The sequence below is a fragment of the Hemitrygon akajei genome, chromosome 5 (genome assembly GCF_048418815.1).
Source record: "Hemitrygon akajei chromosome 5, sHemAka1.3, whole genome shotgun sequence".
Classification (NCBI taxonomy): Eukaryota; Metazoa; Chordata; class Chondrichthyes; order Myliobatiformes; family Dasyatidae; genus Hemitrygon; species Hemitrygon akajei.
Genome location: NC_133128.1, coordinates 114,999,367 through 115,016,663, shown reverse-complemented (window position 1 = coordinate 115,016,663; position 17,297 = coordinate 114,999,367). Strand labels below are relative to the sequence as shown.

General features: G+C 44.8%; 1 protein-coding gene across 1 annotated transcript; it reads left to right on the top strand.

Moving 5' to 3' along the window:
- Nucleotides 1–407: 407 nt before the first annotated feature.
- Nucleotides 408–15,447, top strand: inha (inhibin subunit alpha). Its single transcript, XM_073044613.1, has 2 exons — nucleotides 408–941; nucleotides 13,923–15,447. Exons 1-2 carry the CDS (start codon nucleotides 617–619, stop codon nucleotides 14,651–14,653), a joined length of 1,056 nt encoding a protein of 351 aa, XP_072900714.1. The 5' UTR covers nucleotides 408–616; the 3' UTR covers nucleotides 14,654–15,447.
- Nucleotides 15,448–17,297: the final 1,850 nt, after the last annotated feature.

Sequence of the window (17,297 nt, the reverse complement as noted above, 5' to 3'; positions counted from 1 at the left end):
TCCATTTCCCATTCCTCACTCTCTCCAACCTCTCTAGTCTCACTCCCTCTCTCATCTCCAGTCTCTCCCCAGTCTTGTCCCTGTATCCCACTGGATACTCCCTCTATCTCCCCAACATCTCCAATCCCACTCCCTCTGTATCTGCATTCTGTTTGCTGTCTCACCCCTTTTCTCCCCTTTCCTGTCTCTCTCCCTCTCTGATCCTCACTCTCTCCCAGTATCACTTTCCCCTCTTCCAGTCTCAACCCCCTCTCTGATTCCCATTCTCTCTCTCTCTCTCTCTCTCTCTCTCTCTCTCTCTCTCTCTGGTCTTATTCTATTTCCACTTTCTCATCTCTCTCTCTCTCTCCCAATTCCAGACCATCTCCTCCTCTCAATCTCTGTCTCATTTCCTGACCTGCCGACTACCTTTTTTTCCTTCCCTTCTCTCTCAATTATTGTCTCTGTACTCTCTTTCTCTTGGGCTGTACCCTCGCTGTAAATATCTTGCACTAAATCCCTCAATTGCTAATACCACCTTATTGCCTCCTGACTGCCTCTTTCCCTCCATCTCTCTGTATACCTATCATCCTTTCTCTTTATCTCTTGGCATCCCACACTCTCACTCTCTACCCCAATGTATTCACCACTCTATGTGTCAAGGCTTCCTGCTGCCCCTCTACCCCTGGTTCTGCTCCTGCTCCTCCTGCTCCAGGTTCCAGGGCTGGGAGGCAGCTGCTCCACGCAAAGCCCTAGTGAGGACGCAATTCTTGCAAAGGTGCGGGACAAAATTCTTCAGAGCCTGGGCTTAGCCGAAGCACCACGGACCTGTAACCAAACCAGACCTGATACACCAAAACCCTTCAGCCTTAGGCTGGAACAACACCTAAACCAATGGGCTACCCACCAAAAGCCCAACAAGGATGACGACACATCGGAGGTCATTTCATTCCCTATTACAAGTAAGCTTTAATTATTACTAATTGAAACGTATCTCAGATCCTGCAATATATTTACAAATTAATAAATTAGTAGATTGGTTTATTGGGGTTAATTGCTATAACCTCCATAGTTATATGTTTTATTTCTCTCTCTCTCTCTCTCTATATGTGTGTGTGTGTGTGTGTGTGTGTGTGTGTGTGTGTGTGTGTGTGTGTGTGTGTGTGTGTGTGTGTGTGTGTGTGTGTGTGTGTGTGTGTGTGTGTGTGATAGATAGATAGATAGATACTTTATTCATCCCCATGGGGAAATTCAACTTTTTTCCAATGTCCCATACACTTGTTGTAGCAAAACTAATTACATACAATACTTAACTCAGTAAAAAATATGATATGCATCTAAATCACTGTCTCAAAAAGCATTAATAATAGCTTTTAAAAAGTTCTTAAGTCCTGGCGGTAGAATTGTGTGTGTTATATATATATCTTTTATATACTTAATGTATGTTTCCTCCAGAATCCAAAGACAAACCGGTTAGGAGATTAATTAGTCATTGTAAATTGTCCTGTTATTAGACTAGGGTTAAGCAGGTGGGTTGCTGAGTAGCACAACTCGATGGGCCGAAGGGCCTGTTCTGCTCTGTACCTCTAAATAAATAAATAAAATGTACAATGACAGTGTGAAAGAGGACTAGTGAGATAGTGTTCATGGGCCATTCAGAAATCTGCTTCCAGCACTTTTCAATTATACTGGTGCCTAAGAAGAACATGACACCCTGCCTCACTGACTATCATCCAGTAGCACTTACATCCACTGTGATGAAATGCTTTGAGAGGTTGGTGATGAAACACATGAACTCCTGCCTGAGGAGTGACTTGGATCAGCTCCAATTTGCCTGCCGGCACAACAGCTCCACAGCAGATGTTATTTAATTGCTTCTTCACTCAACTCTGGAACATCTGGACAGTGAAGATGCCTGCATCAGGATGCTCTCCATCCACTACAGCTCAGTATAGCTTCAACACCATCATCCCCTCAAAACTAATCAATAAGCCTCAAGACCTTGGCCTCCATACCAGCTTGCAATTGGATCCTGGATTTCCTCACTTGCAGACTCCAGTCAGTTTGGATTGGCAACATCATCTGCACAATCTCGGGTGCACCACAAGGCCGTGTGCTTAGCCAGCTGCTCTGCTTATGACTGTGAGGCCAAGCTCAGCTCCAGTGCCATATTTAAGTTTGCTGATGACACCACTGTTGTTGGTTGAATCTAAGGTGGTGATGAATCAGCGTATAGGGGGAGACTGAAAATCTAGCTGAGTGGTGCCACAACAACAACCTCTCACTCAATGTGAACAAGACCAAGGAGATGATTACTGACTTCAGGAGGAAGAAAACCAGAGCCAATCCTCACCTGGGGATCAAAGGTGCAGAGGATCAGCAACTTGAAATTCCTCAGTATTATCATTTTAGAAGATCTGCCCTGGGTTAAGCACATAAGAGCTTGAACAGCAGTCAACTGGAGTTCAGAGGTGAAAAGTAAAAGTGTCTCTTTTACAAATCAGTGCTTCATAGCCATTTTTTCAGAGCTTGAACAGCAGCCAATCAGAGTTCAGGATTCTTGTCTTGTCCGTACTTCACCAACCACCGTCACTGGGCTACAAACGTGCAGGAGCAGTGTGTGAACACCCACACTGAGGCTCGAACTGACAACCTTCAGATCACCAGCCCAAAGCCTTAACCACTTGGCCACGTGATTCATTAGCAAGGTCAAATAAAAATAAGATTGGGCAGTAATAATGGCTCCATAGGGCTGTGTTTCGTTCTTTGTGTGAGATGTGGGAATTCTGGGCGAGCTCCAGCCTCCCGGATCTCTTCTAGGGAAGGTCTGATAGGACGAGCTACACCTGAACCCAAAGAGGACCAGTATCCTTGCAGACAGGTTTGCCAGAGCTGCTCGGGAGGGTTCAGACTAATTTGGCAGAGGGATGGAAATCGGAGTGACAGGGCTGAGGGTGGAGATGTTGGTTTACAAGCAGAGGCAGTGTGTAGTGAGACTGTCAGGAAGGGCAGACAGATGATAAGGAAATTGGCAGTCAGTGGGATGGGTTGCAGTGTAAAAAGAGGACAAAGTTGAAAAGGGTGGTGGATTCAGGACTGAAGGTGTTATACTGGAGTGCACGCAGCATACAGAATAAGGTAGATGATCTTATACTGCGGTTAGAGACGGGTGGGTATGGCGTTGTGGCTATCACTGAGTCATGGCTGAAAGATGATTGTAGTTGGGAGAATATCCAAGGATACACACTCTGTTGAAAGAACAGCAGGAAGGCAGAGGGGGTGGGGTGGCTCTGCAGGTAAAAAATGAAATCAAATCTTTAGAAAGAGGTGATATGGGATCAGAAGATGTAAGCTCCTTGTGGGTAGAGTTAAGAAATTGCAAGGGTAAGAAGACCCTGATGGGATTTACTTACAGGCCTCTGAATAGTAGCCAGGATGTGGTGTACAAATTACAGTGGGGGATAGAGAAAGCATATACAACATGACACTGTTACTTTAGTCATGAGGGATTCCAATAGGCAGATAAATTGGGAAAATCAAAAAAATCACTGGATTCCAAGAGAGAGGGAATTTGTGGAATGCCTCCAAGATGGCTTTTTGGAGCAGCTTGCGGTTGAGCCTTACAGTGGGACTTACATCCACAGTGATGAAGTGTTTTGAGAAGCTGGTGTTGAAACATTTCAGCTCCTGTCTGGGTGGTGACTTGGATCCGCTCCAATTCACCTACCGAAGCGAGAGGGGTACAGCAGATGCTGTCTTGTTGGCTCTTCACACAAGCCTAGAATGTCTGTGCAGCAGAGGTGCACACATCAGGAAGCCTTTTATCAATTACAGCTCAGCGTTTAATACCATCATCCCCTCAAAACTAATCAGTAAACTCCAAGACCTGGGCCTCAGTACCCCTTGTACGACTGGATCCTGGATTTCCTCACTTGTAGACCCCAGTCAGTTCACAGATACACAGATACACCACAGGAATGTGTAATTAGCCCCCTGCTCTACTCGCTTTATACCTCTGAACGTGTGGCTCAGTCCGGCTCCAACACCATATACAAGTTCGCTGATGACACCACAGTTGTGGGCTGTATCAACGGAGGTGATGAATCAGCATACAGGAGGCAGAATGAAAATTTGGCTGAGTGGTGTAATAACAACAACCTCTCACTTAATGTCAATGAGACCAAGGAACTGATTGTGGACTTCAGGAGAGGGAAACCAGAGGTCCATGAGTCAGTACTCATCGAAGGATCAGAGGTGGAGAGGGTCAGTAAGTTTAAATTCCTGGCGGTCACTATCTCAGAAGATCTGTCCTGGACCCATCAGATAAATATCATTGTGAAGAAAGCACGACAGCACCTCTACTTCCTCAGGAGTCTACGGAAGTTTGACATGTCATCAAAAACCTTGGCAAACTTCTATAGATGTGTGGTGGAAAGTGCGCTGGCTGGCTGGCTGGCTGGCTGGCTGGCTGGCTGGCTGACTGGCTGGCTGGCTGACTGGCTGGCTGGCTGGCTGCTTTATGGCCTGGTATGGGAACACCAAAGCCCTTGCATGGAAAATCCTACAAAAGGTTGTGGATTCGGCCCAGTACATCACAGGTAAAACCCTCCAAACCATTGAGCACATCTACATGAAACGTTGTCATTATCAAAGATCCTCACCACCCAGGCCATGCTCTTTTCTTGATGCTGCCATCAGGTAGAAGATACAGGTGCCTCAGGACTGTGTAATCTGTGGAATTCTTTGCCACACGTGGCTGTGGAGGCCAGGTCACTGGGTGGAGGTTGATAGGTTCTTGATTAGTCAGGGCGTGAACGGTAATGGGAGAAGGCAGGAGAATCAGCCATGATGAAATGGCTGAGCAGACTCGATGGGCCTAATTCTATTCCTAGGTCTTATGGTCTTATTAAGAAGAAAGCATGGCAGCACCTCTACCTCCTTCGGAGTTTGTGGAGATTTGGCATGACATCTAAAACTTTGACAAACTTCTATAGATATGTGTCGGAGAGTACATTGATTGGCTGCATCACAGCCTGGTATGGAAACACCAATGCCCTTGTACAGAAAATCCTACAAAAGTAGTGGATACAGCCCAGGCCATCTCAGGTAAAGCCCTTCCCACCAGTGAGAACATCTACACAAAACGCTGTCATCCAATATCAGGGACCTCCACTATCCAAGTCACGCTCTCTTGTTGCTGCTGCCATCGGGGAAAGGGTGCAGGAGCCTCAGGACCCACATCATCAGCTTCAGGAACAGTTGTTACTCATCACCCTTCAGCCTCTGGAACCAAAGGGGAAATTTCACGCGATTCACTTGCCCCATCAATGAACTGTTCCCACAACCTATGGCTTCACTTACATGTATACTTTATCTCACATTTTTGATATTTTTTTTTTTTCTTTTGTATTTACACATTGGTTGTTTGTCCATTCTGTTGGGTTATAGTCTTTCAGTGATTCTATTGTGTTTCTTGTAAATACTATGTAAATAAATGAATCTCAGGGTTGTATATGGTGATGTGTAGTATTTTTATAATAAATTTATTTTGAACTTTGAACTTAGAAGCTGTTACTAATTTGTTGATCACAATGATTCAGAAACAGCTTCTTCCCATCAATCAACAATTCAGAATCAAGAGGTGGGGGCAGGATGTGCTCTGATCTTCAAAATAAGGGCACCAGTATTTATTGTGAATAATGTGGAGGGTTGTCATAGGTTGCAATGGGATATTGACAGAATGCAGAGCTGGGCTGAGAAATGACAGATGAAGTTCAACCCAGAGAAGTATGAAGTGATTCACTTTGGAAGGTCAAACCTGCAGGAGGAGTGCAGGGGTAATGGCAGGATTCTTGTCAGTGTAGAGGAACAGAGGGTTTTTAGGGTCCACATCCATAGACACTTGAAAGTTGCCACACAACTTGATTGGTTGGTTAAGAAGGTATATTGTGTGTTGGCCTTCATTAATTGGTGATTGAGATCAAGAACTGCAAGGTAATGCAGTTTTAAAACTTTGGTTAGACCCCACTTGAAGTATTGTTTTCATATTTGGTCACCTCATTATAGGAAGGATGTGGAAGCTTTAGAGAGGATGCAGAGGAGATTTATGAGGATGCTGCCTGGATTGGGCGGCACGATAAATAGGGCTTTTCTCTTTGGAGCAAAGGAGGATGAAAGGCGACTTGATAGAGGTGTACAAGATATTAAGCGTTAAAGTTCAAATGGACAGTCAGGGATTCCGAAGATGCTGGAAATCCAAAGCAACATACACAAAATGCGACCTTTGTCTTGACCCGAAATGACGACTGTCTGTTCGCCTCCATTGATGCTGCCTGGCCTTCTGAGTTCCTCCAGCATTTGGTGGGGGAATGCCAAAGATAGGTTTCTCATACAGAGAGTGGTGGGTGCGTGGAACCCACTTGCTGGAGATGGTAGTGGAGGTACTCAGTCAGGTCTCCCCTCCCCTCAGCTCTAGGGAGAATATTACGAGTTTGTCCATCCTTTCCTTATAGCTCGTACCCTCTAATCCAGACTGTATCCTGGTAAGCCTCTTCTGCATCCTCTCCACTGTTTCCACATCCTTCCTGTAATGGGGTGACCAGACATTACTCCAAGTGCAATCTGACTTACGGTAAGTTTTACACAGCTGCAGGATGACTTACTTACTCAGCAGCCCAACTGATGAAGGCAAATGTGCCAAACAGATGTATCTGCCTCTACCATTACCCCAGCAACGTGTTCCATACACTCATCCCTCTGTTCAAAAACCCTACCTCTAACACACCCCTCTAAACACCTTAAAAATATGCCCCTTTATATTAGCCGTTTCTGCCCAGGGAAAACACCTCTGCCTGTTCACTCCTATCATCTCTCATCATCTTGTACACCTCACCAGAGACAAGCACTGGGTCTAGACTGACACCCAGTGGAGAACAGAGGGACTGTGGTACTGGATAATCTATGAAACAAGAGACGCAAGCAAGCGACTGCAGATGCTGGAACCTGGGCAACGAACAATTGGCTGGAGGAACTCTGCAGATCAAGCAGCATCTGTGGCGGGAAAAAGAATTGTTTTGTTTCAAGCCCCTGCACCAGGAGTTGGATCAAAATTCAAATATCAACAATTCCTTCCCCCACCCCACCCACAGATGCTGCTCAACCTTCTGAGTTCCTGAGATTGCTTTTTTTATTGAGCTAAAAATTCCATTATCCTTTTTGAGTGTTTTAAAAGATGCAGAGGCACAATCCATCAACCAGGGAGCTCTCCCTAAAATTAACTTGAAATAAAGAGGAATTTAAGGTGGAGGGTTATATCAGATTCAGATTCAGTTTATTGTCATTTAGAAACCACGAATGCAATGCAGTTAAAAAATGAGACAACGTTCCCCAGAATGATATCACAAAAGCACATGACAAAACAGACTACACTAGAAAATCCACATAACGTTTGGCAATCCCCAATCCAGAGTCCGGAGAGACTGCTGCGTATTAATATCGCGCTACCGTCTTAGCGCGTTCCCCGGAAAGGAGCTCCAAAGCCACCAGACAAAACAAGACCAAAAACTAAAGCTACAAGACCTGAACAAAACCACATAGTTACAACATATAGTTACAACAGTGCAAACAATAGCATAATTGATAAAAAAAAAAAGACCATGGGCACAGTAAAAATAGTCCAAAGATGTTAAAGGTCTGTAAGTTCAAAAGAAATCACTACACAGTTTCCACAAGTCCCCAGGGTCCCGACAGACTCGCCATCCCACGCTGGCGGCAGAAGGGAATATCCCCGCTATGGACTTCCAAGGCGCCGCCCGACTCAGCCTCGCAGACGCAGCACACAATGAAAGCTCCATCGAACCCAGCCTCGCAGACACAGCACACAATGAAAGCTCCATCGAACCCAGCCTCGCAGACGCAGCACACAATAAAAGCTCCATCAAACCCAGCCTCGCAGACGCAGTACACAATGAAAGCTCCGTCGAACCCAGCCTCGCAGATGCAGCACACACCGAAAGCGACCTGACCGCAGCGGACTCCGAGTCCGTCGAACCTCCAAGCCGACGACCAACCTCTCCAGCACAGCTTCTCCGAGCTCCATCCTCTGCCGAGCGTATTAAGATGGTCCCGCCAATGGCCATTGGCAACGCGACCCCGAGGACTGGGGGCCTGTTCTTCCCAGCAGAGTCCCGGACCACACAGCAGCAGCAGCAATGAAGAAGGTCTTCTTGGAGATTTCCCGATGTTCCTCCGTGCTCCCACGTTCATTTTCAATCGATTATGATTGCCCACGGCACCCCACTATCAGAGGCAGGGTTTAGGGGTCAGCGCAACATTGTGGGCTGAATGGCCTGTACTGTGCTGTATTGCCCTCTCCCCCTAAACTCAATGACTTACCTCCACAGCCATCTGTGACAATAAATTCCACAGATTCACCATCATCTGGCAAAATAAATTCCTCCTCATCTCTGTTCTAAAAGGACGTCCTTCTATTCTGAGGCTGTGCCCTCTGGTCCTAGACTTCACCACTTTAGGAGACATCCTTTCCATGTGCACTCTAGCTTGTCCTTTCAATATTCAATAGGTTTCAATGAGATTCCCCTGTCATTCTTCTAAATTCCAGCCAGTACAGTCCCAGAGCCATCAAACATTCCTCATATGTTAACCCTTTCATGTCCAATCTAAAAAACTTGACAAAAGCTTGAAAATTCATGCCGCCAGATTCAAGGACAGCTTCTATCTCACCGTTATTCTCTATCAGAGGATAAACGATAGACTCCTTATAGAAATTTTAAAATCTTGTATATAGAATAGCAGTTATCACAGCTCAGGGCATTTCAGAGTCCCCAATAATAAATAGGTCAAGGGCAAGAGAATGAGGGTGAAGGTTGAAAATATTATGTCAAAGACACAGGGAGACAAGGTAGTGAAGAAAGCATTTGGCACACTTGCCTTCAACATTGAGGACAGGGGTTACAGGAGTTGAGGCATCATGTTGCAATTATTAGTGAGACTACACCAGAATCCAAATCAGAGCTTATCGCTGATTTAGAAGACATGAAATGTTTTGTTTTGAAACAACAGAACAGTGCAAAGACTGAAAATTAATATAAAACACACAAAAATGAATAGTGTAAAGAAAGGACTAACTCGACAGTTGTCCGTTCAGCAATCGGATGTTGGAGAGAATCTGTTTGCAAATTATTGAGAGTCTTCAAATTCCTTTACTGGTATTTGTTTATTATTGTCTCATGTGCCAGAATACAGTGAAAAGCTGGTCTTGCATACTGTTCATCAGATCAGATCAGTGCACGACACGTTGAGGTAAAACAATGACAATGCAGAATAAAGGGTTACAGCTACAGAGAGCGTGCAGTGCAGGTAGACAATGATGTGCATGGTCATAACGAGGTAGGTTGTGAAGACAAGAGGTTCTTTCAAGAGTCTGGTAACAGCCGGGTAATAATTTGTCCTTGAGCCTGAAGGTACGTGCTTTCCAGTTTTTATTTCTTCTGGCTGATGGGAGAGGGAAGAAGAGAGAATGTTCGTGTTGGGCGGTTTCTTGAATTATATACACCGTGTATTCCTCTCCATAGATGCTGCCAAAGCTGCTGAGTTCCTCTAGCATTGTGTGTGTGTTTGAGGCACAGTGAAAAGCTTCTCTTGTACTCTGCTTATTCAGATCAAATCATTACACAGTGCATTGAGCTGGAATAAGATAAAACATTACCAATGCAAAATAAAGTGCAACAGATCGAAACACTATGCAGTGCAGATAAGAGAATGAGGGTGCAAGATCATAACGAGGTAGATCTTGAGGCCAAGAGTCCATCTTATCATACAAGAGGACCTGCCAGGTGCCATCTTGACCCAGTACATGTGACAATAGTAAACTAATTTGCCAACCAAGGTGCCAAATCAGATGAAACGTCAACTGTCCATTTCTTTCCACAGATGCTGCCCGACCCAATACGTTCCTGTTGCTGTATCATACACTGCCTCCAGCCCATGAAACGTATACTGAGATAAAAACACAAAATGTTGGAAACACTCAACACATCAGGCAGCATCTGTGGAGGGAGAAACAGTTAATGTTTTTAGACATTGACAGTTCTCTAGGGACTCATGAAACCTGTATATATGAACCAGCAGTGTCTCAGACTCCCTTTTCAATTAGATCACATCAGGAGTATATCATCCAGTACCAGTCACCCCATTACTTGACGGATGAGGAGGCTTTGGAGAGGGTGCAGAAGAGATTCACCAGGATGCTGCCTGGATTGGGGGCATGAGCTGTAATGAGAGATTCCAGAAACCATAAGAACGTAAGACATAAGAGCAGAATTAGGCTATTTGGACCATTGAATTGGCTTCACCATCCAATCATGGCTGATTTATTTTTTCTCTCAACCCTATTTTCCTGCCTTCTCCCTGTAACATTCAACACCCTTACTAATCAAGAACCTATCAAACTCTGCTTTAAATATACCCAGTGACTTGGCCTTCACAGCTGACTGTGGTAATAAATTTCACAAATTCACCATCCTCTGGATAAAGAAATTCCCCCTCATTTCTGTTCTAAAACTATGTCCTAGTATTCTGAGGCTGTGCCGTCTGGTCCTTGATTTCCCCCACTATAGGAAATACTGTCTCCTTGTCCACTTTATCTAGGACATTCAAAGATGAACCAGTAGTTTGTAGAAAAGCACATGTCAGTGATAATAAAACTAATTCTCATTGAGGTTCTGATTCTGAGAGGGTGCAGAAGAGGTTTAGCAGGATGCTGCCCGGATTGGAGAGCATAAGGAGAGGTTGTTTAATGTATTAAACTGTATGAACAGTATTCAAGACAAACAACCTCACTGCACCTCGGTTAATGGGACAAAAATAAACCAATTCCAATTTCACCTGAGAGGCAGAGCCTAATTGGAGACCTGATAGAGGTTTAAGGTTATGAGACATGTATGAGAGATAGAGTAGACAGCAAGAATCTTTCTCCTAGGGTCAAAATGTCCAATACCAGAGGGCATGAATTTAAGGTGAGTAATCTAAAGGTGATGTGCAGGCAACACACACAAAGTTCTGGAAGAGCTCAGCAGGCCGGGCAGCATCAATGGAAAAAAAGTACAGTTGCATCGAGTCCTGCCGAAGTTTCGGCCTGAAACGTTGACTATTTTCGGCCGAAGTTTCGGCCTGAAACGTTGACTATTTTCGGCCGAAGTTTCGGCCTGAAACGTTGACTATTTTCGGCCGAAGTTTCGGCCTGAAACGTTGACTATCCTCTTTTCCACAGAGTTCCTCCAGCATTTTGTGTGTGTTGCTTGGTTTTCCAGCATCTGCAGATTTGCTCGTATTGGTGATGTGCAGGACAAGGATAGTGAGCTGTGGGTGGCTGGACTGCGTGGTTTATTATTAACACGCGTACCAAGATGCACTGAAAAGCTTGACTTCCCCTTCTGCTTCTACAGATCAAATCATTACTCAATGCATTGAGGCAGAGGAAGGTAAAACAGTAACAATGCACAATAAAGTGTGAAAGCTCCTGAAAAACTGTAGAGCAGGTAAACAGTAAAGTGCAAGGTCATTGTGAGACCAAGAGTCCATTTTGTCGTACAAGAGGTTCGTCCAAGAGTCTGATAACAGTGGGATAGAAGGTGTCCTTGAGCCTAGTGGCATGTACTTTCAATCTTTTGTATCTTCTGCCTGATGGGGGAGGGAAGAGAGAATGCCTGGGGTGGGGGGATCATTGATTATGTTATCAAGGCGGTGACTGATTTCCGTGAAGTGTTGAGTTGTGTCCACACCTCCCTGTAGTTGCTTCTGGTCTCATGCAAAGCAATTGCCATATCACATCACAATACACCCAAACTGAATGCTTTCTATGTTAGAAGGAAGTGTGATAGAGGCATTTAATATGCTCTTAGATAGACATATCTATTTCCCTTTGCATTCCGACAACATGGCCTCCTCTACTATAAAAAAAGAGGCCACTCTGAAGTTATGTGATGGAACGCTGTCCTGATCCAGGGAATTGTTTTTGCCGAACTCCGTTTTCTAAACAAAGTAGCTGTCAGTTTCTAGAGATCCAAGAGTTGATTTTGAATAAAATAAACTTCTAACCAATATCCTTTGTTTAGCATCTTGTCATAAATGGGAGCCAGTCTCCAGTTCTTAAAGTAAATAGCAAGCAGTAATCAGTCTGAAGTTAAAAACACAGCAGTGCAGTCTGTAGAACACAGACTTGAGAGGCTGATTTCTCAAGAGTTGAAATGTAAGACAATAGGGTTATTTAATTGTGTTTGTTTCAAACTAGACAATGATGGTAAGTTATTTAGTGCAAGGAAGCTTGCAGACCAGATTGATACTATCACTTAGCACATCAAATAGCTGATCTGTTATTTTTAGCTTATCAGAATTGTACCTGCGTTTTGCAAATCCTTTGTGTTTTAGAAATCATTTGTAATTTGGAAATTTTTTGTGTGTTTTAAAAATTTTGTCAGATTTAAACATGTATCACTAAAAAAAAATTAACTGTATTTAGACTACTTTGATAGCTGGAAGTATCTCTTCCTTGGTGGGGGTGGGAGGTGTCCACCATTCAAATAAGGTATTAGCAGCAAAACTTGTCATGGAAAAGAAACAGGAAGGTGAACTAATCTTTGAAGAGTAGGTAGTTATTGTATAACCTCCCTTTAATGATGATACCTATAGCCATCTATAGTGGATAGGGCACAAGATCTTTGCTTGAATTTAGAACTTCATGGTCAGCAAACACGATACCATCATAACTGGTGGGGCAAAACCTCATATTCTGTCTGGGTAGCCTCCAAACTGATGGCATGAACATCGATTTCTCTCACTTCCAATAATTCCCCCCCCCCTCCTGCCTCTCTTTTTCCAATCCCCATCTCCTCACCTGCCTATCACCACTTTTCTCCTCCTCCTTCCCTTTCTCCCATGCTCCACTCTCTTCTATCAGATTCCTTTTTCTGCAGCCCTTTGCCTTTTCAGCCTATCATCTCCCAGCTTCTTACTTCATCACTCCTCCCAACCTGGCTTCACCAATCACCTGCCAGATTGTACTCATCCCCTCCCCCTCAATCTTCTTCTGGTTTCTTCACCCTTCCTTTCCAGTCCTGAGGAAAGGTCTGACTGTTTGTTCCCCTCCATAGATGCTATCTAACCTGCTAAGTTCCTCCAGCATTTTGTGTGTGAACACCTTTGTGTCTAGATAGGAACATAAATGTGTAAAGAATGGCGGGATTGTGTAGGCAGGAGGGATTAGTTTATTTAGTTAAGTACTAGTTTAATTAGTTTTGCACATCGTGAGTTGAGTGGCCTGTTGCTGTGCTGCACAGTTCATAGGGTCATAAAGCACTACAGCAGGGAATCATGCCCTTCAGCCCATCTAGTCCATCAACTCACACCTGGACCATATCCCTCCATACCTCACCCACCAATGTACTTATCCAAACTCTTGAATGTTGCAATTGAACCCGCATCCCCCACTTCCAGTGGCAGCTCGTTCCACACTCTCATCACCTTCTGAGTGAAGAGGTTCCTCTTCAATATTTCACCTTTCACCCTTAACCTATGACCACTAGTTCTAGTCTCATGCAACCTCAGTGGAAAAAGCCTGATTGTATTTACCCTATTTATACCCCTCATAATTTTGTATAGCTCTATCAAATCTCCCCTCATTCTCTACACTCTGGGGAATAATGTCCTTATTTATTTAACCTTTCCCTGTAACTCAGGTCCTCAAGTACCGGTCAGTAGGTTAGTTGGCCATTGTAAATTGTCTTGCTAGGGTTAAATAGGTGGGTTGCCAGGTGGCAGGGCTTGGTGGGTCTGGAGGGCTTGTTCTGTCCTTTAAATAAATAAAAATTATACAAATTCTACATAACATTGTAATGCCTGCTCAATGTTCTATATCCCACTTACAGGTGTCCCGTGTGATATTAAGTTGGAAGGGTTTGCCAGTGGCCATAGCTACATCTTCCAGCTATCCATGCACTCTCACCGGCACTTGGTGACCTCTGCTGAGCTCTGGTTCTACACCGGGATCCGCCTGTTCACCCCAGTGGCCAGAGCACAACCTTTGGCCGAACTCTACTTCCTCATCGAGGACAGCTTTGTCAGAGTGCCCGGCAGGGTGGAGATGAAAGGAAGCTGGGTGGTTTTCCACATCTCAGGGTCGTTCCTCCCCTACGTCATGCACAGCGTGCTCGTCCTGCAGATCAGGTGTCCCACCTGCCAGTGCGTTGCAGATCAGAGCAAGCTGCCCTTCATCCTGTCCACCATCAAGTCCACGAGACCTGGAAGGTCGAGGCGCTCGTCTGTCCCTTGGTCACTGGCCTACGTCAGCCTGGTTCAAAGATCGCTGAGGCCAGAGCTAATCCAGGACGACTGCCAGCGCTCCGCCATCAACATCACTTTCGAGGAGCTGGGGTGGGGCAACTGGATTGTCCACCCAAGGAGCTTCATTTTCTACTATTGCAATGGGACCTGTACCAACTCAAACAGACCGGCTTCCAGCCCTGGTCTCAGTCTGTGCTGCACCTCTGTCCCTGGCACACTGAAACCCCTGAGGGTGAGGACGACATCTGACAACGGCTTCACCTTCAAGTACGAGACAATCCCCAACATCATCACCAGGGAGTGCGGCTGCATCTGAAGTTGGTTCAGCCTTGCCCTGTCGTGATCTCACACATACACTACAGGGAGTAGTATATACACTACTATATGGAGCAAAGGCCAAATCAGTGTTAATCCTTTCTGACATGCTTTCCTTAACTAATCAGGTTCAGGAAAATATTACCCTACGACCATCAGGCTCCTGAACCAGCCTGGATAACTTCACTCACCACAACTGATTCAACAACCTACAGACTCACCTTCAAGAACCCTTTATAACGCATGTTTTCAATATTATTTTGCATAGATTCGGCATGTCACCTAAAACTTTAACAAACTTCTGTAGATCGGCAATCAATAGATCGACTGGGCTGTATCCTGACTGGTTGCTTCATGGCCTGCAATGGAAATACCAATGCTCAGGACAGGAAAAGTCTACTAAAACTAATGGATACAGCCCAGTCCATCAAAGGTAAAGTCCTCCCCACCACTGAGCACATTTACGAGGAGCACTTTCACAAGAAAGCATCCAGCATCAAGGACCCCACCATCCAAGCCATGCTCTCTTCTACAGGAGCCTTAGGTCCCATCCCACCAGGTTCAGGAGCAGTTATTACCCTACAACCATCAGGCTCCTGAACCAGTGTGGATAACTTCACTCACCACAAAAATCAATTCTACAACCTGCAGGCTCACTTTCAAGGACTCCACAACTCAAGTATTATTTTATTTGCACAATTTTGGTTGCTTGACATTCTGTGTTTATGTATAGTTTTTCATAAATTCCATTGTATTTCTCTTTTAATGCCAGCATGAAAATGAGTCACTCATAGTCCTTTCCTGAGCATATGTACTTTGATAATAAAGTTTACTTTGAGAGAGAAAAGACTCTGACTAACATTTGGGAACCATCCAAGCAGATAACAAAGATTCTGTTCCCTCTCCGGTGGGAACTGAGAGTAGACGTGGATGACCAGTGAAGGGGAGGGAGTAGCTGACCATGAGAATTGAAAGACTGGATATAGTTGACCAATCAGGGGGATGGGAGGGGTCATGTGATCAAATTTCTGGCCGGGGTTGGGAATTCTAGGAGTATCTGGGAGCTCCAAGAATGTATCTGGCTTCACTGCTTTGTTTAGAAGTTCTGAACTTTTTGAACCTATCGGATAAATTACTAACAAACCCAGAGAGGAACTGGAGGGGATGTGTGTGTGTGTGTGTATTGTGAGACTGAGAACATTTCGGTATAGTACAGGCCTTGGCCCACGACATCGTGCAGACCTTCTCACCTACTCTAAGATCAATCTAACCTTCTCTCCTACATAGCCCTCCACTTTACTTTTATGTAACTAAAAGTGTCTTAAATGTCCCTAATGTATCTGCCTCTACCACTAGGACATTCCATGCACCCACCACTCAGTGTAAAAAAAACTGCCTCTGACAGCCCCTCTAAACTTCCTCCAACCTCCTTAAAATTAGACAATAGACAATAGGTGCAGAAGTAGACCATTCAGCCCTTCGAGCCTGCACCGCCATTTTGAGATCATGGCTGATCAACGACTATCAATACCCGGTTCCTGCCTTGTCCCCATATCCCTTGATTCCCCTATCCATAAGATACCTATCTAGCTCCTTATTGAAAGCATCCAGCGAATTGGCCTCCAATACCTTCCGAGGCAGTGCATTCCAGACCCCCACAACTCTCTGGGAGAAGAAGTTTTTCCTTAACTCTGTCCTAAATGACCTACCCCTTATTCTCAAACCATGCCCTCTGGTACTGGACTCTCCCAGCATCTGGAACATATTTCCTGCCTCTATCTTGTCCAATCCCTTAATAATCTTATATGTTTCAACTAGATCCCCTCTCAATCTCCTTAATTCCACAGCGTGTACAAGCCCAGTCTCTCTAACCTCTCTATGTAAGACAGTCCAGACATCCCAGGAATTAACCTCGTGAATCTACGCTGCACTTCCTCTACAGCCAGGATGTCCTTCCTTAACCCTGGAGAACAAAACTGTACACAATACTCCAGGTGTGGTCTCACCAGAGCTCTGTACAAATGCAAGAGGATTTCCTTGCTCTTGTACTCAATTCCCTTTGTAATAAAGGCCAACATTCCATTAGCCTTCTTCACTGCCTGCTGCACTTGCTCATTCACCTTCAGTGACTGATGAACTCCGAGATCTCTTTGTATTTCTCCCTTACCTAACTCTACACCGTTTAGATAATAATCTGCCTTCCTGTTCTTACTCCCGAAGTGGATAACCTCACACTTATTCACATTAAACGTCATCTGCCAAGTATCTGCCCCCTCACCCAGCCTATCCAAGTCACCCTGAATTCTCCTAACATCCTCATCACATGTCACACTGCCACCCAGCTTAGTATCATCAGCAAATTTGCTGATGTTATTTTCAATGCCTTCATCCAAATCGTTGACGTAAATTGTAAACAGCTGTGGTCCCAATACCGAGCCCTGTGGCACCCCACTAATCACCACCTGCCATTCCAAGAAACAGCCATTCACCGCTACCCTTTGCTTTCTATCTGCCAACCAGTTTTCTATCCATGTCAATGCCTTCCCCCCCCCCCGATGCCCTGAGCTTTGATTTTACCCACCAATCTCCTATGTGGGACCTTATCAAATGCCTTCTGAAAATCGAGGTACACTACATCCACTGGA